Raw genomic sequence first — 27,154 nt, 5'->3', positions numbered from 1 at the left:
GTGTATTTCAGGCTAGGGGGATATAAAAACAACTAAAGTGTTAGTCTATAGAAAATACTGTATGACTGTACATCCACTGAGGGGAAAATTAAAGGGGTCAATTTAGTCAACACTATCTGTTAATCATCTACTGGGATTCAGTATGTTGTACTAATGTACTGTGAACTAAAAAAAAAAAAAAAATTAAGCGGAAAGTATGGTTAACGTTAACGCTAGCAAATAAAAGAGGCAAGGATACTGAAAAAAAAAATCCTTTATGGTTTTATTTGAAGATCTTTGAGCTTACACCTCTGATAAACCACCGAAAATACAAAAATTATCCAAAAAAAGGAAAAATAAAAATAAATTCACTGTGCTTTCCAAAACAATCAGGACCATGCTATTGTTAAGGCAGCACCATTTTCTACTACAGTCCTGACCACAATCTGGTCAACGCCTTTTATCTTTCCTGTCTGATTTACGGTCTCGCTCACTTCTTGACGGCCTTTTGGCTGAACGGCTACCTTCAGAAACAGTCCTCTTCCGGTCAGACCTCGATGATACTTTCTCCTTGGATCCTTTGGAGTCTCTGTTACTGACTTTAGAAGACTTGTGACTCCTCTCTGCTCCAGACGCTTCTCTTTCTCTTCGCTTCCGCTCAACACTTCGCCTGCGTTTCTCCTCCCTGACATGCCCTCTACCTCTGCTTCGGCTCCGACTTTCACTGCTACTACTACTACTGCTGCTACTGCTATCCCTGCTGCTGCTCCCACTGCTGCTGCTACTACTGCTGGAACTACTCTGACTACTGCTGCTGCTGGAGCTACTGCCACTACTGCTTGAACTGGAACTACTGCTAGAACTACTGCTGCTGCTACTCCGGCTTCTGCTCTTGCCCGCTTTGTTCCTGGTTCTGCCCCTACTTCTGCTCCTCTTTTCCTTATGTTCTGAGGAGGTAATCTGGGTCTGCTCTACTTGGGGCTCTGTGTTATTTACAGGTGTTACTCTAGCCTCCTCTCTCTCAGGTACAGGCTCGTCTTCTACATGGTAGTGTGAGTCAAGCCTTGTCTGGGGCTCATAGTGAGCCGGTGGATGGAACATAAGTTCTGTCTCTCGCTCCTTTTCTGGTTTTTCTGGCAACTCTACTTCAGATTCAGGCTCATTTGTTCTTCGTATGTCTGTTTCCTCACGAACTTTAGTTTCTGGCTGGTCATCCGTTCTCTCATCACTTTCTACTTCCTTACTATGGTTAATATCATCCTCTAACTGATCTACACTTGCCTGACTAGTATCCATTGTCTGCTGATGCTCCTCTTCCTCAACGTTGTCTCTCTTCTCATCTTCTCTCACTTCTTCCTCAACCTCTGGCTCCCTTTCTTCCCACTTACTAATCTGTGGCTCTTCTACCTCAACCCTACCTTCTTCCTCAATCTTTTCCTCAGCCTTGGAATCATCACCATCTTCCATAAGACTATTATCCTGCACTATTTCTACATCTCTTAAAGTAACGCTAACATCCTTCTCTTCCTCAAAGGTGTCCTCCATCTCTATGTCATTAGGCAGGTTACCTGTCTCCTCATCTATCTCATGCCGAGCCACCTTACCATCTTCTGGGTCCTCCTTCTGTTCTTCATTTTCGTCGTCGTGCTTCTTTTCTTGATCTTTCTCTTTCATGGAATGGCGTCTAGGCCTAGCTTCCATTTTATTCAACTGCTCTGCAAACTCAGCTCGTCTACTATCAAATATACCTAAAGCAAGAGAATGCACGGTAAGAGCGAAAATCTGGGAATACACTTTACAATGTTTGTAGTCTAACATAAGGTCATTTATACAGAAATGGCTCTTGGAGGCCAAACAACTATGATCCACAATAAGCATAAGTGAACTTACTATTCAGCTTTTTCTGCGACTCCTCGAATAACTTCTGAGTGGGTGGACACATTCTACCCGGTATGTAAAACAGATGGGGTTTTGTTTTTGTCCTTATATACTTTATGATTTTTACATTGTGTTCATTCCATTCTTCTTGCTGAAATAAAAAAAAAAATATTAATTATCTTGTAAATGTTACACGCCGACATCTACTAACACTTATGTAGATATAACTACTCACCAGATGTGCCAGTTCAACCTTTTGTTCTAATAGTCGCAGTTCTGTTTGTTTGGCACGTCTTTCCTCAAAAAGTTCTCTCCGCTCATTTTCCACCTGTTTTTTCTCTTCTTCTGCCTGCACTTCAAGCTTTTGCTCAATTTCTTGACGTCTTTTTTGCTATAAGCCAAAAGAGAAAAAATATATGCAATTAGGTATGTTAGGTGTACAGGCTAAAATATTTTTTTAGGTCCAAAGAGAAAATATATTTACAGTGCAGATTACAGAGTTAAAGGGGTATTCAGAAAAAATATGTCTTCGCTATTTAACTGTGCTTAACGAAGTGAGGTTTGAGACCCACGGGGCAGCAACGATGGGGTAAGTTTAGTTTTCCTTTTCTATCTAACTGCACCATGAGAAACCTGTGAGCTTACTCATGGCATGTCCATGGCTGCTAAAGCTAAGGAGAAGAATTACAAAATCCTTTCACGGTGGTATTACTGCCCGGTCTCCTTGCACCTTATGTTCCCTGAGGTGTCCGACAGGTGCTGGCGCTGTCTTACTGAGACCGGTGACATGCTGCATATATGGTGGGCCTGCCCGGGTATCCGAGATTTTTGGGACAAGATCATTGTTATCTATAATGCTTATTCTGGAAAGACTGTCGTCAACTCCCCACAACTGACCCTGCTCTCGCAGATCCCAGGTTCTCTCGCTACAGTTAAAAAAGGAATTTTGAGACATTTTCTAACTGCAGCTAGAATGGTCATCCCCCGACATTGGAAAACACCCGTCATACCCTCGATAGCAGAATGGCTGAGTGAGCTACGGGAATTGGGTAGAATGGAAGAGTTGATAGCAGAGGTTCATGAGCAGTCTGATAAATTTGACAAGGTGTGGTTTCCATGGCGTTTGTTCATGGACTCTGAGGCCTTCCCTGCTCTGGTGCGTTGATGGTGGGAATCTCCGGCTATAATAGTTCTCTACTGGTGGTTACGCAGGGTTCTGGCGGCTGTCCTCCGTCTGTCCCCTCGCCTCTTTCCTGATCTTTTCTTTCTCTCTCTTTTTCTGCCTCCTCTTTTTTCTTCCTAAATTTTGCATCACTTTTATTGAAAGTATTATTTGGTTGCAGCGGCGCTACCGCGTTGGTGGTGCTTATGTTTAGAAATGTTAACATTTGGTTGATCTTTCTCTTACTCTTTTATATATATGTAAAATGAATGACACCATGCGACTTGCAGGTCGCCCTATACCAATGTTTGCTGGTTTTGTATTTACTGTATGCTGTGTGGTTGTCAATAAAATCAGATTACACATAACTGCACCATGAGGACGGTTATAGATTAAAAAAACTTCTTTAAATACCCAAAGAGATAAGGAGATGCTGGCTCCAGACGTAAACCTCATACCTGTCTAGCTCCCATACCCTATAGTGTAGATTTATCAAAACTGGAGAGGCAGGCAATAATAAATTCTTACAAGCTAAAAAGCCTTAATTTGTAAATTTTTACAAGAGTTTGCCCAATAATTGTCTCTAACAGCAGCATTTGTAGTAAAGAAAAGAAGAAGAAAAAAAATCTTACTCTCTCTGTAGCAACATTAGATTCTTGTTTGAATTTTTGAAGTGTTCCCATCAACAGGCCAAATATTCGCCGATTTCTGTAAGGGGGGGGGGAGAAAAACGTACTGTGTTATTCACTATGTACACAAAATTATGAAAACCAAACCACAGCATCACATGCTCGACTGTCACTACATTCAGATAGGGAACTTGGGACTAGAGTTGAGCAAACGTTGCGCACACTTGGGTTTGACCAAACTTACACTTTGCATTTAATTACTGGTGGTTGGAGAAGTCTGATGTAGCCCAAGGGAGTCCTAGGGCCATAGGCTGTATCCATGTTTACCCGGACTCCCTAGGGCTGCATCCAACTTCTTCAGCCACCAGTAATCAAAAGCTGCACACGTTGGGGTGCTCAAATTTTGTGCACCTCTAGCCATAATGGGCGTGGATCCCCAGCAATCACACATGCTGCGGATAGGTGATAAATGATATGCAAAATCCAGTAGTCTTAAAGTTACATAAAAAGTATTTGCCATACCTTTGCTTTCCCTTTTCATCCATGTTTTGATCTTGTATAAGATCTCGGCGTGTACGTTCTTTGGAGGTAGCAACAACAGAGGATTGCAACGCTGGCTGTTATAAAAAATAAATAAAGTTTAATTACCAAAGAAAGGCAGATTTGTAGATGCTACAAACATGTAAACAGCAGATACTTACTTTTTTATCATCCTCTTCCTCAGCGTCGCTTTCCTGGCGTGACTCTCTCCTCTGCCGACGCTCCCCACCCAGCCTGGAATATTAAAATGAAGTTATTTAAGTTTTGCTCTCCCTTCATAAGAAATCTTAAAGCCCAAAAACACTTTGTACATTGTGCATGCATTAGAAATGAACAGCCACCAGGATTACAATGACAGTAATGTCTTTGAATCCAGAGGGGAAATGTGCAAGTGTTTTGTTTTCTTTACGCAAACTACTAAAACTATGCTTTGTGAATAAAGAATTAATATAAACACACACAAGATATTAGAAATTAAGCCAAATAGTCATGAAATAATAATAGACATTACCTGCTAAGTGCACCCTCAAAGTCCCGCTGCTTGGCTGGGGGTCCTCCTCCTCCATCTGAGAGTCCACGCCTATAAATAAAGGAATGTTATAAGTAACATGCAGAATTTGCTTGCCTTATAAAACATGATTCAATTAAGGCTTTGTCACATTTGCATCAGATCCCATGTGATTAGAGTAATATTTCTTAATTATTGCTCAAGTTAATGGTAACAGGAAAAAACAAACACCGGAGTCAGGCACCTGATAAATCCCAATCCCTCAAACTGCAGACAGAATTTTTACACTGTTGCCAAAACATGCACTACAACTATAAAACAGACAACCCACTAATATGAAAGGTAGCTGATAAAGCATATCTATCTAATTGTGCAGCTAAACAAAACAAAAATTCTTTACTTCAATGCTCTCCCACAGCTTCCTTGTATCAGTGTGAGCAGGCAGCTCCTGGTGTCACATGCATGAGGAAGTAACGCATACTGAATGTGGCGGCACAGGGGGGATGAGGAAAGGGAGGATGGTTTTCTATTTAACTGCATCCTGAGCACAAACACACAAAAAAAAAAAAAATCTACAGAATTAAAAATTAAATGGTAATTACCGTAGCACAATGCCACCACGGCCTCTACCTCCAACCACATTTGGACCTGTGATAGTCATCCGCCTTGCTGGTGCCGGCCTAGAATGAAAGAAAAAAAAAAAAAAAATGTGTTAATACAAGACATTATATAACAAGTTTTTATTTCTAAACACTTACAGGGGCTGCAGCAGTCCGCTCCATAAACTCTACCTAAGGGCCTTATTACACAGGACAATTACCATGCAAAAAAATCGTTAAATTATTAAAATGTAAACGATAATCGTTCTGCGTAATTGCAGGCAACAAACGAAAAATCGTTCATATGTTGTTGATTATTGATTTAGATCTTAACCTAAAATTATTGTTAATCGTTTGCTGTAATTCCACATTCGTTCGCTCAAGTTCCGCATTTGTCCACTAATTGTTCAGTGATATTGCACATTGTTCATTCTTTTGCTGGGATCAGATGGAGTAAACGATCATAGTAACGATCGCAATAATGACCATTGTACTGTGTAATATGGTGAATGATTTCAGGTTAATGATAAACAATCTAGTTTGCGATGGTTTATTATTAGTCGTTAAAAATCACTCCGTGTAATAGGACGCTAAGGCTGTCTCCTGTTATCTAGTATAGGGCCAGATCAAGCTGTGATTGCTGTGACCTTAAAATCTGACATAATTCACCCATAAAAAGGTACTTAATCTTTTACATTTTTCTATAACGTAAACCAGGGGAGTCAAACTTGTGGTCCTCCAGCTATTTCAAAACTACAGTTCCTATCATGCCTGGACAGCTACAGCTGGAGGTCCTTGGGTCTGACACTTGTGGTGATACATCCAGACAAGTGTCAACTTTCAGTAATGAAATATCAATAGGGTATAGCAGCCCAGCCCTTTTATTTATAGTCAATGTTAGTAGGAAAGCCTATACACATGTAAATGTGGTATTACCTGCAACATTCTGTTTCTATTGTTTTGATATTGTGACAACTAAAAATAATTTACATACAGCTAATAGGATTACAAAGGAATCTTAGTGTATAAATAACAGAGCTGGGGTGAACCCAAGAAAGCCACTTAGCCTATACACCTTGAAATCTGCTACCAGTTACATATCACTAAAGACAAAAACAAGTTTAAATAGAAATCCATCATGGAAATGCAGGCAGGATGTTAGAGAGGGAGAAGCTGACTAGACAAAAAAATTAGCATGACATTAATTGATCTAAACAGCTTCTGAGTTAGTGTCCTATTACATGGAGCGATCTTTGGACTAAAGATAAACGATCGCAAACGAGATTGTTTATCGTTAACCTGAACTCGTTCACCATATTACACAGAACGATGGTCGTTAGATACGGTCGTTACTATGATCGTTATTTCTTGATCGTTTATTCCTTCTGATAACAGCAAAACTATGAACAATGTGCAATTACACTGAACGATTAGGGAAAAAATGCGGAACTTGAGCGAACGAATGTGGAATTACAGCGAGCGATTGACGATAATTTTAGGTTCAGATCTAAATCAATGTCACAAACGGATTTTTTTTGATCGTTGCCTGCAATTACACAGAACGATTATCGTTTAAATTCGAACGATATAGCGTTTTTTCGCACAATAATAGTCCCGTGTAATAGGTCCCTTGGGAGCCATGTCCTCAGGTTTGATGAGACTTCATGCCACAGCTATACAATGTATATGGCCAGGACTGCATGATGACTTTACGCATTAGTGCAAGTGATAAACTTGTACTAACAAAACCAGTGACATCAGAAAGTGTATTCAGGGCACTAAAACTCTTATTTACTCACAAGGCACATGGACTATAATAGAACAATCACGCTGCCTCTCTTTCGACATTTTTCCACTAGAATGAACATGGTCTAAAACAGACGTGTCAAGCTCAGACCCTCCAGGTGTTTCAGAACTACAATTCCCATCATGCCTGGACAGCCAACGCTAAAGCATTGGCTGTCCAGGCATGATGGGAATTGTAGTTCTAAAACAGCTGGAGGGCCTGAGTTTGACACATCTGGCCTAAAATAAGCCAATACAAAGGTTCCCATGCTTTCTACTGTCACTCATCAAAACACAGTATGTATTCAAAGGTTAAAGGGGTTATTCACCAAAAAAAAAAAAATAATTCTTTCAAATCAACTGGCGCCAGAAGATTGCCAGAGATTTGTAATCTACTTCTATTCTAAAATCTTAAGTCTTCCAGTACTTATCAGCTGCTGTATGTCCTGCAGGAAGTGGTGTATAGTATATACTCTCTAGTCTGACACACTGCTCTCTGCTGCCACTTCTGTCCATTGAAAACCCTCTCCTGCTCTCCAGACTGGAAAGAATACATCACTTTCAGCAGCTGATAAGTACTGGAAGACTTGAGATATAAATCTCTGGTACTTTTTGGGTGCCAGTCGATCTGAAAAAAATAAAATAAAATTGTTGAGCAACCCCTTTAAACCAGTCATAATAGCCCATTGAATTCTATGGGAAATTCAAGGTGCCTTAAAATGGTCATACGTTACTGGAAAACTACAAAATTTTAAAAAACAAAACAAAAAACACACACACCACCACACTTGTCCCTTGTATGTGGTTCTGCAGCATGGTTCCACTCACTTTAACTCAGCTAAGGACTGATGTAGCCCTCTCTCTAACCTCCATTAGTCTAGGGCAGAGATTGGAGACCTGCGGCTGCTGCAAAACTACAATTCTCATTACATCTGAACAGCCGGAGCAAAGCATGATGGGAACTGTAGAGGTGACAGTCACCCCATTGAGATAATTTCCCCCAGTCATACACAAGACTGCACATGGCTGATAACAGAGAGCAGCTTGATATAAAATAGCCAGAACAGGCAGGAAACTGACTAAGCCTAAGGTCAGAGTGATCACCTAACTAATGCATACTACAACTCCCATCATGATGAGGGTTGTAGTCCTGCAGCACCTGGATAGGTTATTGCAGAGCAATGCACCAAGGTCACAGGAGACAATGGAGCCGGGTGCATTATGAAGCAGTAGGCAGCAGTGTAAGAAGGAGGGGAGGCCCAGACATGAGGGTGTGCACAGGTGCTCGGCCATGCGCCTCCTGTCTGGTCACAGCCGGCCTCCTCCCCACACCTCACACACACAGCGCACCGCCTTACCTGGCATCATTCGGGTCCCGGCCAGTCAGTTTCCGTATATTTTCATCCACATTTTTCAGACTCTCCTTCGCCTTTTCCAGTTGTTCTTGCAAAGTGCGCACAGCTACCGCCATCTTGTCCGCCCAACTCGCTCGAGAACCGCTTCCGGGTTACTGAGCCAAGACGACCTGGCGTGGCGCTTCCACCTCTACCCGCGGAAGTGACGTCACAGAACCGCGCCCATCAGCGCCGACCAATCAGATCAAAGAGGCGTGGAGTCTGTGCCGAGGCGTGGAACGCAAAGCCGTGATTGGTTACCTCCATTTACCACAAACAATAGATAAAACCCCCAACTGTCTAGACCAATTAGTGACCCTTTTGTTCACAATAATCACAGTCTGCTCCTCCTACATTTGTGTAAAATTAGCAGATTTTCATATAAACATATGGAGGCAATTTATCAAAAGACTTATAGTAAAAAAGATTTGTTGCCCATAGCAACCAATCACTGCTCAGCTTTCATTTTACCAGAGCTTCTTGATATATGAAAGCTGAGCTCTGATAGGTTACTATGGGCAACAAGGAACCTTATAGTGAGGATTTAACTGTATATTTCACCCCTGCATCATTAGACGTACAATATTTTGGATCTTAACCCCTTAAGGACTGGCCCGAGCCAATTGTCACTTTTGCGTGTTTGTTTTTTCCTCCTTGTCTCCTAAGACCAATACCACTCTTATTTTCCCACCTACAGGGCCACGTGAAGGCTTGTATTTTCAGGAACATATGACCTACGGGGTCATATGGGGCATCATTTTTTGCGTCATGAATTTAGAGCAACCTGGAGCATGCTGGAGTCCATCCGACCCCGAACTTTCGGCATTTGATTAGCGGTGGCTGCTGAACTTGGATAAAGCCCTAAGGCTATGTGGAAATCATGGATATAGTCATTGGCTGTATCCATGTTTTCCAGACAACCTTAGAGCTTTATCCAAGTTCAGCAGCCGCCACTAATCAAATATCGGATGGACTCGAACCCGAACCCGATTCGCTCATCTCTATGATCTCTAGTTTTAATTAGTAACATTTTTTTCTAGATCAGATGTATTGATCATTTTTATTATTTTTTTAATACATAAAATGTAATTTAAAAAAAGACAATCTCTGCTTTTTTTTACCGCTTTTTGTTTACTCCGTTCACCGTGCAGGAACAATGTTGTTTTATTTTAATTTATTATATATTATTTATTTAATTATTATTATTATATAATTTATTTATAAAATGGAAAGGGGGGGTGACTTTCCCTTTTATTGGGGAAGTGGCTTTTGTAAAAAAAAAAATTATTATAATTTTTTTTTCCTACACTTTTATAGTCCCCTTAGGGGACTTTTACATACATACATTGAATTACATGCACTGATCACTGCTATGCCATAGCATAGCAGGGATCAGTGTTATCTGCAATCCTGTGGCAGACTCTTTCAGAAGATTGAAGACCTGACTGCATGGAGGAAGGTAAGAGACCCCCGGCAGTCAGGCCATGCAATCCTTAAAGTGACTGTACCACCAGGCCCAGGCTGAAGCACTGGAGGCGGGCCGACCCACCCTTAGTGGGAGGAAACCCTAGCCCCTCTATGATAGGGATCCATTGATTTTAACAGAGTCACGTCATGGAGGGGCTGGAGTTTCTTCCCACTGGGTGTGGGTGGGCCCTCCTCCAGTGCTTCAGTCTGGGCCTGGTGGTACAGTCACTTTAAAGGGGTACTCCACTGACCAGTAGCAAATCTCCATAGAAAATTTCTCCTGCTCTGGACAGTTCCTGACATGGGCAGAGATGGCAGCAGAGAACACTGTGTCAGACTGGAAGAACTACAATTCCCATCATGCCTGGACAGCCAAAGCTTTTGGGATGGGAATTGTAGTTTTGCAACAGCTGGAGGGCCGAAGTGTTCCTATCCCTGCTCTAATGTGAACCTCCAGCTGTTGCAAAACTACAATTCCCATCATGCTTAGACAGCCAAAGCTAAAGCTTTGGCTGTCCAGGAATGATGGGAATTGTAGTTTTGCAACAGCTGGAGGGTCTCTGGTCTAGGAGCTCCAGCTCTTAAAGGGGTTATCCAGCGCTACAAAAACATGGCCACTTTCTTCCTACTGTTGTCTCCAGATTGGGTGGGGTTTTGAAACTCATTTCCATTTAAGTAAATGGAGCTTAATTGCAACCTGAACTGGAGGCGACAGTAGGGGGAAAAGTGGCCATGTTTTTGTAGCGCTGGAGACTCTCCAGATTCCCTTCCACCTCATCTTATATTATAGTGAACTTTGGCCAAGATACGTCTTTAGCTCAGGGTTACAAAACTGTGACAACAATAAAGTTTGAGCAATGCCAGGAGACCTCAAATGTCATCAGAAAAGTATCAGGATCTCCTGACAGTAATCCGTTTTTACCATCAGGAAACCATCAAGAAACCATCAGGAAAAACCTTCAGGATTTCCTGATGAGATGGTCTAGTATGCCAACATAAATCACAGGTACCCACACAGCCCCTAGTGTACCTGGATGGCCACAGGCTGCAGAACTACAACTCCCGTCATGGCCTGACAGCAGAGCCATGATGGGAGTTGTACTTCTGCAACCTGGATGGCCACAGGCCACTAGACAGACGCAGCCCATATGTGTGTATGAGAGAGAGTGAGAGAAAGTTTCTATGTGTGGTTCATGTCCCTCATCTGTCTTTGTGATTAGTGGATGGCCAGAGTAGTAGTCCTAAAGGGGTAATCTCACCTGTCCTGGATTCTGCTCTGTCGGGGCAGCGAGGTTGAGGTCCGAGCAGAGTGCAGTGCAGAGATCCGGGCGGCGGCAGCGGTAAGAGGTGCGGAGCATGCAGCGGGCCGGTGGTGAGTTTCCGGGGGAGGGGGGGGAAGGAGAGGGGCGGGCGGGCGGGCGAGCAGGCGGGCGGTCTGCACCGCACTCTCGCCGGCCAGCCCTGTAGTAGTGGGCACAGTGTGCGGTGCGGGTGATCGGCCCCGGTGATCGGCCCAGTGGTGAGGTCCTGGCTCTCTACCATTCCGGAATCACGGGCACTTTCCTGATATACATCAGGAAAATGCCCATGATTCCGGCACTCCCATAGACTTCTATGGGGGCGTCCATGCCGGATCTAAAAAATCCGGTCCTATTTTCTGGAACGGACACCCTTCCGGAAAAATCCGGAAGGGTGTCCGTGTCTAATGTTAGCCTATGAGTCCGGAAATCCGTCCGGATTTCCTGATAGGAAATCCGGACAGATTTTCCGGACGTGTGAAGGGGGCCTTAGTATACACCGTGTGTTGATATGCTCACTAGCACTGTATACAAAAATATAAATGCTGCTAGGTGTGTGGGGGGCACCCTATATTCCCCCCAATTATACAGATCATAAACTAAACAATATAGATACACCCATATGTATCTATACGTTCAGTAGTATTCATAGTATATATAAAAAGAGGGATTTACTTTAACGTGTAAAATATGCATAGAAAATGTAGATCTACGTAGTCTGGCGAAGATCACTGGGTACGCCAGAGATTTTTTTTTTATTAATTTTTTCTCAAATCAACTGGTGTTAGAGCTATACAGATTTGTAAATTACTTCTATTTAAAAATATCCAGTCTTCCCATACTTATCAGCTGCCGAATGTCCTGCAGGAAGTGATGTATTCTTTCCAGTCTAACACATTGCTCTTTGCTGCCACCTCTGTCCATGTCAGGAACTGTCCAGAGCAGCAGCAAATCCCCATTGAAAACCTCTCCTGCTCTGGAGGGTTCCTGACATGGACAGAGGTGGCAGCATAGAGCACTGTGTCAGATTGACAAGAATACACCACTGCAGAACATGCAGTAGCTGATAAGTATGGGAAGCGTTGAGATTTTTAAATAGAATATACAAATCTGTATAACTTTATTTCAATAATTGTATACTGTGCAGTGCACATTTCTGTGTATAGAATCAGTGTTTAGGGTGATTATTTTTCTGCTATAACATCACTGTGTGTATTATCACTCTATAATTTATATATATATATATATATATATATATATATATATATATATATATATATATAATATATATATATATATATATATATATATAAAATTTTTTAATTAATATTATATGTATAGCGCTAATATATCCCACAAATCTGTACAGTTTATTGCAGAGATGTGGAACCTTTGGCTTTCCAGCTGTGGTAAAACTACAATTCCCATCATGCCTGGCCGGTCTAAACTAAAGCTTTGGCTCTCAAGGCATGATGGGAATTGTAGTTTTGCAACGGCTGGAGGTTCCCCCTCCATGGTATATAACACAGTACACATGTACAACAGTGCGCTGCATGTGTAAGCAAACTAAACCTCACAGAGTGCCCTGGAAGCCGCACTACATGCTGGGATTTGTAGTTTCACAAGAACAGCGAGAGAGATAGAAGGAAAGAAGCTCAAGTCAGCTCCCGCCCTCCGGTCATGTGACCAATCACATGATCGTAACGTCATCAGACAGCCGCAGCCCTCTAGAGGCGTATGAGAGGTACTGCACAGGATGTCAGGCTAATGCCAGTCAGTGCCAGGGCTGCGGGCAGAGCCGGGGAGCGGTGTATAGAGGGGCTGTCGGGCATCTCCAGCGTTGTATCCTCAGTGCCAGCCTTGCTGGGTAGCTGGCAGCGGCCATGAACAAGCAGGATCTGGCTGACGAAGCTCTGTTCCTGCTGCTGCACAATGAGATCGTGTCCTGTGTGTACAAGTCCTCGGAGCAGGGGGATGCGGTGAGTGACAGCTCGGTGACCATGGTAACACGGTAGCAGTGTCCCCCCCCTGCTGCCAGCCGGTGGCCCTATCTACAGCGGTTGCCAGAACTGTTGCATGTTGGGAGTTGTAGTTTTGACACTTAGAGGGTTTAGGATCTGTGACGTCATCAGAGCTGGCTGACCCTGGAGATGTGATAATAACCATATAGGTTATAGATATCACTATGGGAGGAGCTGATACATTAATATGTGACATTTAATATGTGACATTTGTGAATTACCCCTTTAAGCAGGGACGGGGAACCTTTGGCCCTTCAGCTGTTGCAAAACTACAATTCCCATCATGCCTGGACAGCCTTCGGCTGTCCAGGCATGATGGGAATTGTAGTTTTGCAATAGCTGGAGGGCCAAAGGTTCCCCGTCCCTGCCTTAAAGGGTTTAAGGGATGGTAGTTGTAGTTTTGGAACAGCAGGAGAGCCAAGGTCTTAGAGGGTGGACACATCCTTAGGCCCGTGCTACCTGACGGCTTTGGCTGCAGCATAGGTTGTGTGACCCATGATCCTTCTGCATTGCAGCTAATGTAAGTGGATGGGGTCACACTGCATCCTATAAGTCACCCGGCACACCTTGGTTACAGTTTTTGAGACTGTTGGGTTGCGGTCACAGCTACATATACGACCCCCGTTCACTTACATTTGGAAACCTTTGGCCGCATCACCAGGGTCTCGGTGTAGCCCCAGACACTGTAACACATAGCTTTCTGCTGGCCACCCCAACTTTATAGTCTATGGGGCCGGAACATGATGGATAAGGCAGGAGATGTGCAGTGTGTAGTAGTAATACAGTATAGTACATGATGGATAAGGCAGGAGATGTGCGGTGTATAGGGGAGTAGTAGTACAGTATAGTACATGATGGATAAGGCAGGAGATGTGCGGTGTGTAGTAGTAGTAGTAATACAGTATAGGACATGATGGATAAGGCAGGAGATGTGCGGTGTGTAGTAGTAGTACAGTATGGGACATGATGGATGAGGCAGGAGATGTGCGGTGTGTAGTAGTAGTAGTACAGTATAGTACATGATGGATAAGGCAGGAGATGTGCGGTGTGTAGTAGTAGTACAGTATAGGACATGATGGATAAGGCAGGAGATGTGCGGTGTGTAGTAGTAATACAGTATAGGACATGATGGATAAGGCAGGAGATGTGCGGTGTGTAGGAGTAGTAGTACAGTATAGGACATGATGGATAAGGCAGGAGATGTGCGGTGTGTAGTAGTAGTAGAGTATAGTACATGATGGATAAGGCAGGAGATGTGCGGTGTGTAGTAGTAGTACAGTATAGGACATGATGGATAAGGCAGGAGATGTGCGGCTGTGTAGTAGTAGTACAGTATAGGACATGATGGACAAGGCAGGAGATGTGCGGTGTGTAGGAGTAGTAATACAGTATAGGACATGATGGATAAGGCAGGAGATGTGCGGTGTGTAGGAGTAGTACAGTATAGGACATGATGGATAAGGCAGGAGATGTGCGGTGTGTAGTAGTAGTAGTACAGTATGGGACATGATGGATAAGGCAGGAGATGTGCGGTGTGTAGGAGTAGTAGTAGTAATACAGTATAGGACATGATGGATAAGGCAGGAGATGTGCGGTGTGTAGGAGTAGTAGTACAGTATGGGACATGATGGATAAGGCAGGAGATGTGCGGTGTGTAGTAGTAGTAGAGTATAGGACATGATGGATAAGGCAGGAGATGTGCGGTGTGTAGTAGTAGTACAGTATAGGACATGATGGATAAGGCAGGAGATGTGCGGTGTGTAGTAGTAGTAGAGTATAGTACATGATGGATAAGGCAGGAGATGTGCGGTGTGTAGTAGTAGTACAGTATAGGACATGATGGATAAGGCAGGAGATGTGCGGTGTGTAGTAGTAGTAGTACAGTATGGGACATGATGGATAAGGCAGGAGATGTGCGGTGTGTAGTAGTAGTAGAGTATAGGACATGATGGATAAGGCAGGAGATGTGTGGTGTGTAGTAGTAGTAATACAGTATAGGACATGATGGATAAGGCAGGAGATGTGCGGTGTGTAGGAGTAGTAGTACAGTATGGGACATGATGGATAAGGCAGGAGATGTGCGGTGTGTAGTAGTAGTAGAGTATAGGACATGATGGATAAGGCAGGAGATGTGCGGTGTGTAGTAGTAGTAGTAGAGTATAGGACATAATGGATAAGGCAGGAGATGTGCGGTGTGTAGTAGTAGTAGTAGAGTATAGGACATGATGGATAAGGCAGGAGATGTGCGGTGTGTAGTAGTAGTAGAGTATAGGACATGATGGATAAGGCAGGAGATGTGCGGTGTGTAGTAGTAGTAGAGTATAGGACATGATGGATAAGGCAGGAGATGTGCGGTGTGTAGGAGTAGTACAGTATAGGAGATGTGCGGTGTGTAGGAGTAGTACAGTATAGGACATGATGGATAAGGCAGGAGATGTGCGGTGTGTAGTAGTAGTAGAGTATAGTACATGATGGATAAGGCAGGAGATCTGCGGTGTGTAGGGGTAGTAGTAGTAGTACAGTATAGGACATGATGGATGAGGCAGGAGATGTGCGGTGTGTAGTAGTAGTACAGTATAGTACATGATGGATAAGGCAGGAGATGTGCGGTGTGTAGTAGTAGTACAGTATAGGACATGATGGATAAGGCAGGAGATGTGCGGTGTGTAGGAGTAGTAGTAGTAATACAGTATAGGACATGATGGATAAGGCAGGAGATGTGCGGTGTGTAGGAGTAGTAGTACAGTATGGGACATGATGGATAAGGCAGGAGATGTGCGGTGTGTAGTAGTAGTACAGTATGGGACATGATGGATAAGGCAGGAGATGTGTGGTGTGTGTAGTAGTAGTACAGTATGGGACATGATGGATAAGGCAGGAGATGTGCGGTGTGTAGTAGTAGTAGAGTATAGGACATGATGGATAAGGCAGGAGATGTGCGGTGTGTAGTAGTAGTAGAGTATAGGACATGATGGATAAGGCAGGAGATGTGCGGTGTGTAGGAGTAGTAGTACAGTATGGGACATGATGGATAAGGCAGGAGATGTGCGGTGTGTAGTAGTAGTAGAGTATAGGACATGATGGATAAGGCAGGAGATGTGCGGTGTGTAGGAGTAGTACAATGTAGTACATGATGGATAAGGCAGGAGATGTGCGGTGTGTAGGGGTAGTAGTGGTAGTACAGTATAGTACATGATGGATAAGGCAGGAGATGTGCGGTGTGTAGTAGTACAGTATGGGACATGATGGATAAGGCAGGAGATGTGCGGTGTATAGGGGTAGTAGTAGTAGTACAGTATGGGACATGATGGATAAGGCAGGAGATGTGCGGTGTGTAGTAGTAGTAGTACAGTATGGGACATGATGGATAAGGCAGGAGATGTGCGGTGTATAGGGGTAGTAGTAGTAGTACAGTATGGGACATGATGGATAATGCAGGAGATGTGCGGTGTGTAGTAGTAGTAGTACAGTATAGGACATGATGGATAAGGCAGGAGATGTGCGGTGTGTAGTAGTAGTAGTACAGTATATGACATGATGGATAAGGCAGGAGATGTGCGGTGTGTAGTAGTAGTAGTACAGTATATGACATGATGGATAAGGCAGGAGATGTGCGGTGTGTAGGGGTAGTAGTACAGTATAGTACATGATGGATAAGGCAGGAGATGTGCGGTGTGTAGTAGTAGTAGTACAGTATAGTACATGATGAATAAGGCAGGAGATGTGTGGTGTGTAGTAGTAGTACAGTATGGGACATGATGGATAAGGCAGGAGATGTGCGGTGTGTAGTAGTACAGTATAGGACATGATGGATAAGGCAGGAGATGTGCGGTGTGTAGTAGTAGTAGTACAGTATATGACATTATGGATAAGGCAGGAGATGTGCGGTGTGTAGTAGTAGTAGTACAGTATAGTACATGATGGATAAGGCAGGAGATGTGCGGTGTGTAGTAGTAGTACAGTATAGTACATGATGGATAAGGCAGGAGATGTGCGGTGTGTAGTAGTAGTACAGTATGGGACATGATGGATAAGGCAGGAGATGTGCGGTGTGTAGTAGTAGTAGTACAGTATAGTACATGATGGATAAGGCAGGAGATGTGCGGTGTGTAGTAGTAGTACAGTATAGTACATGATGGATAAGGCAGGAGATGTGCGGTGTGTAGTAGTAGTACAGTATATGACATGATGGATAAGGCAGGAGATGTGCGGTGTGTAGTAGTAGTAGTACAGTATAGTACATGATGGATAAGGCAGGAGATGTGCGGTGTGTAGTAGTAGTAGTAGTACAGTATATGACATGATGGATAAGGCAGGAGATGTGCGGTGTGTAGTAGTAGTAGTACAGTATAGTACATGATGGATAAGGCAGGAGATGTGCGGTGTGTAGGGGGAGTATTAGTAGTAGTAGTAGTAGAGAACATGATGGATAAGGCAGGAGATGTGCGGTGTGTAGTAGTAGCAGCAGCAGTACAGAACATGATGGATAAGGCAGGAGATGTGCGGTGTGTAGGGGGAGTAGTAGTAGTAGTAGTAGTAATAGTAGTACAGAACATGATGGATAGGGCAGGAGAGCTGTGTAGTAGTAGCAGTACAGTATGGAGCGTGATAGACTAGACACTATAAAGTTGAGCATCCCCTATGGTCCTATAATTTCTATACAATTCTACACCACTCTTTAGTTTTGCCCCTGGTTAGTGCAGCCGGCCCCTCTGCTGTGCATTGAGTGTTACCACCGGTCTGTTGATGTGGTGGGAATTCATGGTGACCCCCATAGGCTACTGTATGGTCCTTGGTGCTTAGAATGGAAATTACTCACATCTTTCTTTTATAGGAGAATGGCAGGTGCATCACCAAGCTGGAAAACATGGGTTTCCGAGTAGGACAAGGCTTAATAGAGAGGTAGGCTCCTCTGGGTGGCATATGTAATGTCTATGTGCTGCTTACTTTCTTCTATGTTACCTTTCTTCATGACACACTTTAAGGCAGGAATTGGAAATCTTAAGCCCTCCAGCTGTTGTAAAACTACAACTCCCATCATGCCTGGACAGCCAAAGCTTTAACTTTGGCTGTCCAGGCATGATGGGAATTGTGGTTTTGTAACAGCTGAAGGGCCGATGGTTCCTCATTCCTCCTTTAAAGGGGTTGTTTAGCATTTTTTCTTTCAAATCAACTGGTGTCAAAAAGTCCAATAGATTTGTGAGGTTTGCAAATTACTTCAATAAAAAAAAAAATCTCAAGTCTTCCAGTACTTATCAGCTGCTGTATGTCCTGCAGGAAGTGGTATTTTTTCCCCAATCTGGAGAGGAAGAGAGGGTTGTTTTTTTATGGGGATTTGCTCCTGCCCTGGACAGTTCCTGACATGGACACAGGTGGCAGCAGAGAGCACTGTTTCACACTGGAAAGAATACACTTCATGCAGGACATACATAAGCTGATAAGTAATGAAAGATTTAAGATTTTTTTTATTTTTTTTAATAGAAGTAAATTACAAATCTGGCACTTTCTGGCACCAGTTGATTTGAAAGAATGATTTTTTTTTTTGTGTGGTATCAATTCTATAAAATATACATACAAAATGGCTGTTTATTTTCATCACACTGTTATGCTCAGTTGGGGTCTTGGTGCTTAGACCCCCCACTGATCTCTAGACGTGGAGGAAGTGACAGTAACATCTTTAATTCCCTTCCTTAGATTTACCAAGGATACTGCAAGGTTCAAAGATGAATTAGACATCATGAAGTTTGTCTGCAAAGATTTTTGGACGACAGTCTTCAAGAAGCAAATCGACAACCTGCGGACCAATCACCAGGTGAGGCGCTGGCGGTGTGTACTGCCACTCTGTAGTTTATCTTTCCATAGCTATCAGGGCTGAGTGCACAGGCATTGTGTAGGTGACAAGTGATCTATAGGATATCTATAGGTGTTTTCTCAGTGCTGGTTAGTGCATAGAAGACAATAATTACACAGTGATCTAGGAGTCAGGGTAATAGACTTTATATGTATCAATGTATGTGAAATCATATGCAGATCTGCTGCAGAAAAAACGGCGACAGATCTGCAGCGTGTGAACATTCCCTTTAAAGCGGTTGTTCACGCCAAAATTCTTTTCTTCCAAATCAACTGGTGCCAGAAAGTAGATTTGCCAGATTTGTAATTTACTTCTATAAAAAGAATCTTGAGTCTTCCAGTACTTATCAGCTGCTGTATGTCCTGCATGAAGTGGTGTATTCTTTCCATTTTAGGAACTGTCCAGGGCAGGAGCAAATCCCCATAAAAAAAACTCTCCTGCTCTCCAGATTAGAAAAAAATACCACTTCCTGCAGGACATAAAGCAGCTGATAATTACTGGAAGACTTGAGATTTTTCTTAAGTGAATGACATTATAAATCCTTGGCACCAGTTGATTTAAAAGAAAGAAAAATTGGTCAACAACCCCTTTAAAGCAGGGATGGGGAACATTTGGCCCTTCAGCTGTTGCAAAACTACAATTCCCATGTTGCCTGGACAGCCAAAGCTTTGGCTGTGGTTGTTCATGCATGATGGGAGTTGTAGTTTTGCAAAAGCTGGAGGGCCGAAGGTTCCCCATCCCTGCCTTAAAGTGTGTCATGAAGAAAGGTTACACAGGTTATTTCCTGTCCAGAAGAAAGTAAGCAGCATATCCCCCCCCCCAAAAAAAAAAAAAAAAAAAAAAAAACTATTCCAGTACTTATCAGCTGCTGTATGTCCTACAGGAAGTGGTGTATTCTCTCCAGTCTGACACACTGCTCTCTGCTGCCACCTCTGTCCATTTCAGGAACTGTCCAGAGCAGTAGAAAATCCCAAGAGAAAACCTCTCCTCTCCAGACTGGAAAGAATACACCACTTCCTGTAGGACACACAGCAGCTGATAAGTACTGGAAGACTGGAGATTTTTAATAAAACTAAATGACAAATTGCTGGCACTTTATGGGATCAGTTGATTAGAAAGCATCTTTTTTTGTGTGAACTACCCCTTTAAGCACTGATTTATTTTGTTCTTCTTTTCACACAGGGAATATATGTGCTCCAGGACAACAAATTCCGACTTATCACTCAAATGTCTGCAGGGAAACAGTATTTGGAACATGCCCCCAAGGTAATAATACCGCCAGATGGTGGAATAGATTTGCACTGTAAATAGACTCATAGGGGGAGATTTATCAAACATGGTGTAAAGTAAGACTGGCTCAGTTGCCCCTAGCAACCAATCAGATTCCACCTTTCATTCCTCACAGACTCATCGGAAAATTAAAGGTGGAATCTGATTGGTTGCTAGGCGACTGACCCAGTCTCACTTTACACCATGTTTGAAAAATCTCCCCCATACACTTCACTACAAGTTGGGTAACGACCTGGGAGGGAAAAGATACACTGAAAGGTGAGGAGTGTATACAGAAGGGTTTGGGGGAAACAGAAAGGCAGCCCCTCTAAGGGAGTCCGTCCCTGTTTTATAGCACTTGGGTTCGGGCAGAATGAAAGAGATGAGCGGTTCCCTTTAATTTCTGCAGCCCTTCACATCCTCCTGTGTGTATACATAGAGGACATAGCTGGAATAACATGAATAACTTACCCAAGTAGGGGATTACATGGTGTCACACGCGTGTCTGTACTGGGCACTTACTAGTTAATAAGAATTAGCAGTCAGTCAGGCAGAGGAGGCATTGCAGGGATGGGATGATGAGTAGGCAGCTGCCTAGGGCACATTGGGGTTGGGGGCACATGCAATTTATAGGCTGTAAAAAAACTGTTTTTTAAAGGGGTTATAGAAAAACATGGCAGCTTTCTTCCAGAGACAGCAATACTTGGGTGTAGGTTTTGCAATTCAGTTCCATTAAAGGGGTTATCTAGGTCTACAGAAATATGGACACTTTCTTCCTGAGACAGCACTGCTCCTGTTCAGGTGCGGTTTGCAATTAACCTCCATTCACTTCAATGCAACTGAGTTACAAAACCTGCACCCAAACTGGAGACAAGAGCGGTGCTGTCTCTGGAAGAAAAGTGGCCATGTTTTTGTAGTGCTGGATAATCCCGTTAAAGTGAATGGAGCGTAATTGCAAACCACATCTGAACTGGATACTAGATGCAGCCCTAGGGGGTCCTGGAAAACATGGATACAGACATAGGCTATAGGCGGTGTCCATGTTTTTCAAATAGATTTAAGGCTGCATCCAACTTCTGGTGCCCCGGTGATCAAATGCAGCTCGCTCCGGTTCGGGTGCACTTAAAGTGACACTTAATAGAAGAAGGAGACGCAGGGCACTCACCGTTGGTTGCAAATCAGACCATCCGTTTTATTTTGGTATGCAGGGGTAGCGGGGGAGACAGGAAAGTGACACTGTCGCCCCCTTTTTTGCATTCTGACTCCCCTACACAGGTGTAATGGGTGAATTTAGCAGGTTTCATACCTTATCTTATATCATACGTCATGGTGCTTGTTCAAGTAAAAAGTGATCTTTTACCAACTGCAGATTGTGCTAAGTGGGTGGGGCTTCATGCCCACAGCGCCACCGTTGGCCACCCCCCTCAAGTGACGTCATCAGCACATAGGCCACACCCCTTCAACGCCTATTGGTATGAGCCCACCTAGAGGGGGGGTGCCTTGACCTTTAGACCATCCTGTTCCAATGGTCGGTGAGGGGGCGGGGCCTATATGCCTATGACGTCATGGAGGGGTGGGACCAACAGTGGCAATGTGGTCGGGGCAAAGTGGCACTGTTGCCCAGAAGCCCCGCCCACTTAGCACAATCTACAGTTAATAAATAAAAATCACTTTTTGCTTTAACAAGCACCATGACGTATGATATAAAATAAGGTAAGAAAACCGCTAAATGTACCCTTTACACCTGTGTAGAGAAGACAGAATGCAAAAAGTGGGCGACAGTGTCACTTTAAGCATGCTCGCGTTGCGCTTAACTCTAATCACGAACAATCTGGTGATTTTTCTTGCAGCCAAGGCCTGTGGCTAATTAAGCTGTGTAAAAGCCCTTTCTATCTGCATTGATCTGTTCGATCGGCGCTCATGTACAGGTGGGGATTGGCCATGTATAAGGACCATAAGCCTTAGCATTTCTCAGAACCAGACACGAGCAGACCTGATGAAAGTTCCCGGGACTTTCGGCAAGTTCACTCATCTTTCTTCAGGACGTCTGGAGCTGTAGTGATGCAGGGGCAGGCCGGCTTGTCATGAGTAATATGGTAATAGGATGAATGTAATAAGGGAACGTTTTTATGGTTAATATATAATTAACATGTAAATGAGAACAATATCTACTAGTTCAGATAAGAACATAACCATATATATATATAAAATGTGTATATTGATATATATATATGTGTGTGTGTGTATATTGATATTTCAAATCAACTGGTGCCAGAAAGTGACAAATATTTGTAATTTACTTCTATTAAAAAATCTCAAGTCTTCCAGTACTTATCAGCTGCTGTATGTCCTGCATGAAGTGTTGTATTCTTTCCATTCTGGAAAGCTGGAGAGGTTTTCTATGGGGATTTTCTTCTGCTCTGGACAGTTCCTGACATGGACATAGGTGGCAGCAGAGAGCACTGTGTCAGACTGGAAAGAATACTCCACTTCCTGCAGGATATACAGCAGCTGATAAGTACTGGAATACTGGAGATTTTGTTTAATAGCAGTAAATTACAAATCTATGGCACTTGATGAGACCAGTGAATTTCAAAGAAAGAAAAAAAATTGGTGGACTACCCCTTTTAATAATTCGGTCAGTCTTATTAATCCTTTTCTCATTGCAGTATTTGGCATTCACATGTGGTTTAATTCGAGGAGGATTATCTAATCTGGGAATCAGAAGTATTGTAACAGCAGAAGTCTCGGTGATGCCTGCATGTGAGTATATGGCCACTTACGGTGTGTGTTTTATTACTACTAGTATTACATGTTCATTTGTTTTGTGCACTTACTGGCGGTAGTCCTCAACAGAACTGCCTTTAGTTTTTGCAGCAGTGATGCTTTACTGTCGAGTCAGCATAATCTATCATTAGAGATGGCATCAGGCCTCTCCCGGATAATCATATTCCTTCTTTTAAGTTGCCATACGCAATTATCTCTCCTGGCCTCCACATACACATGAATGTCGTGCTGAACCTTTATGTGCTCTCTATAGGCATGGGTAATCTGCAGCCAGACATCTGTGGCATTGACTTATTCCTTTGAGAACAAAAGGGTCAGGCAGTAAGAATCCAGCACATCTGACCCTTCCCTCTGATGCCATATGATGTTAGTAGATCCTCATACATCTTATACTGTTGGCTGTACCCACCGCCAGCAGCAGGTTTGGCTGGCTTTAGTATAAGGTGTTTGGCTACCTGTCTCATTTTAGAAAAAGTTTATATCATTCAGGGTCGAAGTGTTGAGACCCCACTAGATAGAGCCGGAAGAGCATATGGCTGAGCGCTTCATAGACTTAGGGTCCTATTAGACAGCCTTTTCAGTATTGTAAACTAATTTGCTAGATTGGCACTTATTTACTGGACCTATTACACAGCCCAATAATCGTTTAGCAAGGGCTGCACGGACATCGTTAGCGATGTCCGTGCAGCCCTTGCCCAAACAGTTAAAACATTACTTGTCCTCGGTCCTGGTCTTCTCCTGCACTCTGCATGTTTCTCACCACCGCGCGCTAAAGCTTCAGAGTGCCCAGTCTGAATGGGTCCTGGCCAGTGATTGGCTGAGTGGCCTGTCAGCTCAGTGGCTGCTCTGATACCACAACGCGTGGTGCCGGGATGCATACAGAACACAGGAGAAGGAGCGTGGACAGGTGAAGTATTAACTGTTTGGGCAATCATTAGCCGTCGGACACTCATTACAATTACACGTAGCTATTACACCTAGCTATTACATTGGCTGATCCATGTCTCTATTACATGGAGAGAGAATCTTCCGAATCAGGCCGATTATCGCTCTGTGTATTAGGGCCCTTACAATGAGGCCCATTTCATGCCACTAGTCAGGCAGGGGTGTAAGCAGTGAAGCTGCTGCTTTTACATCAGTGTACCCATCTGCAGTGTAGCCTGTTTGGCCACTAGATGGCAGCATGTGTAAGAATTGCAGTTTTAATAATTACTGTTAATTAGTCATGTCTTAGAGGACATGTCCAACGTTTTTGTAAAACTCTTGATACTTTTTTAGGGTGCGTTCACACGTACAGGATCTGGCACAGATTTGAAGTTGCAAATTTGAAGCTTCAAATCTGTGCCATCAAATCTGCTGCAGATCCTGTACGTGTGAACGTACCCTTAAAGGGATTTTTTTTTCCAGGCAAAATTGACTGATGTGTTATCCGCAATATAAAAAATAAAGTCAAAAATAGTTTGCTAAGAGACCATGTATGTTGTGATTAGTCTCACTGATTTGGTTACCCCATAGTGCACTCTATGGTATCTTCTCCATAGACTATCCCCCGCAGAGCCGTTTCTTCTACTATACGCCATATATCCGTTCTTAGAAAGTCTACTGGCACACATGATATGACCTGTGATGAACTGGTTTCTCTTTTTATAGGTAAATTCCAGGTGATGATTCAGAAGTTGTAGCACACAAGGAGCAGTCCCATAAACGTAACTGACTGTCTGTACCGATCATCACACACCACGCATCCTTGGCTCACGTAGTAGGTGATCTGTGAGTCATCTGGAGCCTGCGCCTGGGATCAGGAGCACACGGGATATTTTCTTAACACTTACTCATCTATTGAACCACACGAGAACACTAAGCCGTGTACGCAAGCACATTAACATTTTTTTTAACCTCATAGGAAACCTTTAAACTCATCATCAGTCAGCGGCGTGACCTGCTGCGTACCAAATACGAGTGACAACAATGGTGAAAGGTATTGCCGATATTAAAACGCCTTATTCTTGCACGATCTGCCTTCCACACTCCATGTGACGGAATGGGAGATGGGGCCTAATATATGTGGTGGATTGTATAGGAAACTCTTCAATCTCTTCTCCAGACTCCAGCAGCAGTGGTGTGAGGTACTGCAACTAGTATGAAGCAGTACCTTGCCCTACCGTTACTCAAAGTATACTAGTGCTGGTTAACACTGAAGGGTTACTTGAGTGGTGGTTGGGGGGGGGGGTCACTGGGAGTCGAAACGCCACTCCTATCTCTAATATTGATGGTCTATCCTGAGGCTATGCCATAAAGCAACAGTGGTGCAAGGTACTGCAACTAGTATGAAACAGTTCCTTGCACCACCGCTGCAGGTACTAGTACTGGTAAACCCTAAAGGTTTACTTCAGTGCTGGTCAGAGGGGGGGGCTGGGAGTCGAAATACGACTGATGGTCTATCCTGAGGCTATGCCATTCATTTTTATAAGGTATTAAAGAGGACCTGTCACCCCAGATCTGTATATTTTAGTAAGTACATGCAAGAATAATTCTGGATCACCCATCCTTATAGCTCTGTGATGTGCCGTTCCTCTCTTATTCTTATTAGAAATCTATGATTAATTAGCCAAGTGGGTGTTACCAGTTGGGGGCGTGTCCCTGCACAGTCCAGCACTCTCAGCTCTGATTGGATAGTGTCAGGTAGTGTAGGGACACTCTAGAAATGAACTCAATGGGTGTTACTAATTTGGGGTGTGTCCCTACACTATATGACACTATCCAGTCACAACTGAGAGTGCTGGACTGTGTAGCACCCCCAACTGGTAACACCCACTTGGCTAATTAATCATAGATCTCTAGTAAGAATAACAGGGCAATCAGGAGGGGTAACAGGTTCCCTTTAAGTGTCTGAATCCTGCAGGGATATGTGATGACTAGGATGAAACATGACTACTGAAGAGATCTGCATGACCAGACCCCAGAAAAGTAACATTTGGGAGGATTTAGATTAACCGATCGCACAATGATAAGAGAGCATAGGTCACGCTGATCTGTGCGGATGCACTCTAAATGCTTTTATTTAACTCTCTAATATTTTGTTTACATTTTTCTCCCATTTACGCTACTGGGCGTTCAATGCAAACCATTGCATTGCATTGGGCACTTGTCCCTGATCATGTGGTATTGACACCGATGCATAACATGAAGACAAATGTGTCATTTCGTCATGGTCGGGGCAGGTGGTCACTTTCTTGATACAGATGGTGTTTCCATTCACCAACAGGAAGCTGAGATCAGGAACAAAGCGAAGCACAAAGTACTGTATAATAGAAAGGGATTGTGTGGTAGGTAGGACCCCTTTTAGTATGGCGATAGGGGGTCATGTAGAGGGCAGGGATGGTTGAGCAAATTGTGGGGCCATTCGTTTAGGATTCTATTGTTTACCCATTCACATAATTGTGAATTAAAGGTTTTAAAGGAGGCAAAGATCCTCCTTGATATATATAGATATATAATATATATATATATATATATATATATATATATATATATATATACACACACACACAGGGTGGTCCTAAATTAGGTGGACAGTATAGGGGAGATTTATCAAACTTGGTGTGAAGTGAAACTGGCTCAGTTGCCCCTAGCGACCAATCAGATTCCACCTTTCATTTTCCAAAGAGTCTGTGAGGAATGAAAGGTGGAATCTGATTGGTTGCTAGGGGCAACTGAGCCAGTTTCACTTTACACCATGTTTAATGAATCTCCCCATATATATATAATAGAACAAAACTTTAGACATTGCTTGATATTTCAGTTAGTGTTTTGTTCTATCTGAATTTATGGTCGGTTCTTGTGAAAGTGCTATTTATGCCATACAGTTATTTATACCGGGATGGTAGGTTGTCACTAAAGTCATTTATAGTGTTGTGTAGATGGGGATCTTCCATAACGCTTCTATTAAAGGGGTTTATCCAGAATAAGAAAAACATGGCTGCTTTT

At 43.2% G+C, this 27,154-nt stretch overlaps 2 protein-coding genes across 2 annotated transcripts; one reads left to right on the top strand and one right to left on the bottom strand.

Annotated features, from left to right (window-relative positions):
* Positions 1-235: 235 nt before the first annotated feature.
* On the bottom strand, positions 236-8,618 carry LOC138771030 (pinin-like). Its single transcript, XM_069950446.1, has 9 exons — positions 8,439-8,618; positions 5,299-5,376; positions 4,700-4,768; positions 4,350-4,422; positions 4,171-4,265; positions 3,652-3,727; positions 2,093-2,248; positions 1,870-2,008; positions 236-1,727 (listed from the first exon to the last, which is right to left on the bottom strand). The coding sequence occupies exons 1-9, from the start codon at positions 8,549-8,551 to the stop codon at positions 430-432; spliced, it is 2,097 nt and encodes a 698-aa protein (XP_069806547.1). The 5' UTR covers positions 8,552-8,618; the 3' UTR covers positions 236-429.
* Positions 8,619-12,938: 4,320 nt separating this feature from the next.
* Positions 12,939-26,784, top strand: LOC138770363 (trafficking protein particle complex subunit 6B). The gene is made up of 6 exons (XM_069949430.1): positions 12,939-13,218; positions 18,095-18,162; positions 18,955-19,072; positions 20,294-20,377; positions 23,050-23,143; positions 24,818-26,784. The coding sequence occupies exons 1-6, from the start codon at positions 13,123-13,125 to the stop codon at positions 24,847-24,849; spliced, it is 492 nt and encodes a 163-aa protein (XP_069805531.1). The 5' UTR covers positions 12,939-13,122; the 3' UTR covers positions 24,850-26,784.
* The last annotated feature ends 370 nt before the right edge of the window (positions 26,785-27,154 follow it).

This window comes from Dendropsophus ebraccatus, chromosome 13, assembly GCF_027789765.1.
Source record: "Dendropsophus ebraccatus isolate aDenEbr1 chromosome 13, aDenEbr1.pat, whole genome shotgun sequence".
Taxonomy (NCBI): Eukaryota; Metazoa; Chordata; class Amphibia; order Anura; family Hylidae; genus Dendropsophus; species Dendropsophus ebraccatus.
This window is presented reverse-complemented; position numbering and strand designations above follow the sequence as displayed.

Coding starts and splice junctions, on each gene's coding strand:
- LOC138770363 (XM_069949430.1), top strand. CDS start 13,123: ATGAACAAGCAGGATCTGGCTGACGAAGCTCTGTTCCTGCTGCTGCAC. Junction 13,219..18,094: donor CCTCGGAGCAGGGGGATGCG/GTGAGTGACAGC, acceptor TTTCTTTTATAG/GAGAATGGCAGGTGCATCAC. Junction 19,073..20,293: donor ACCTGCGGACCAATCACCAG/GTGAGGCGCTGG, acceptor CTTTTCACACAG/GGAATATATGTGCTCCAGGA.
- LOC138771030 (XM_069950446.1), bottom strand. CDS start 8,551: ATGGCGGTAGCTGTGCGCACTTTGCAAGAACAACTGGAAAAGGCGAAG. Junction 5,377..8,438: donor CGGGACCCGAATGATGCCAG/GTAAGGCGGTGC, acceptor CTTTCATTCTAG/GCCGGCACCAGCAAGGCGGA. Junction 2,009..2,092: donor AGGTTGAACTGGCACATCTG/GTGAGTAGTTAT, acceptor TTTTTATTTCAG/CAAGAAGAATGGAATGAACA.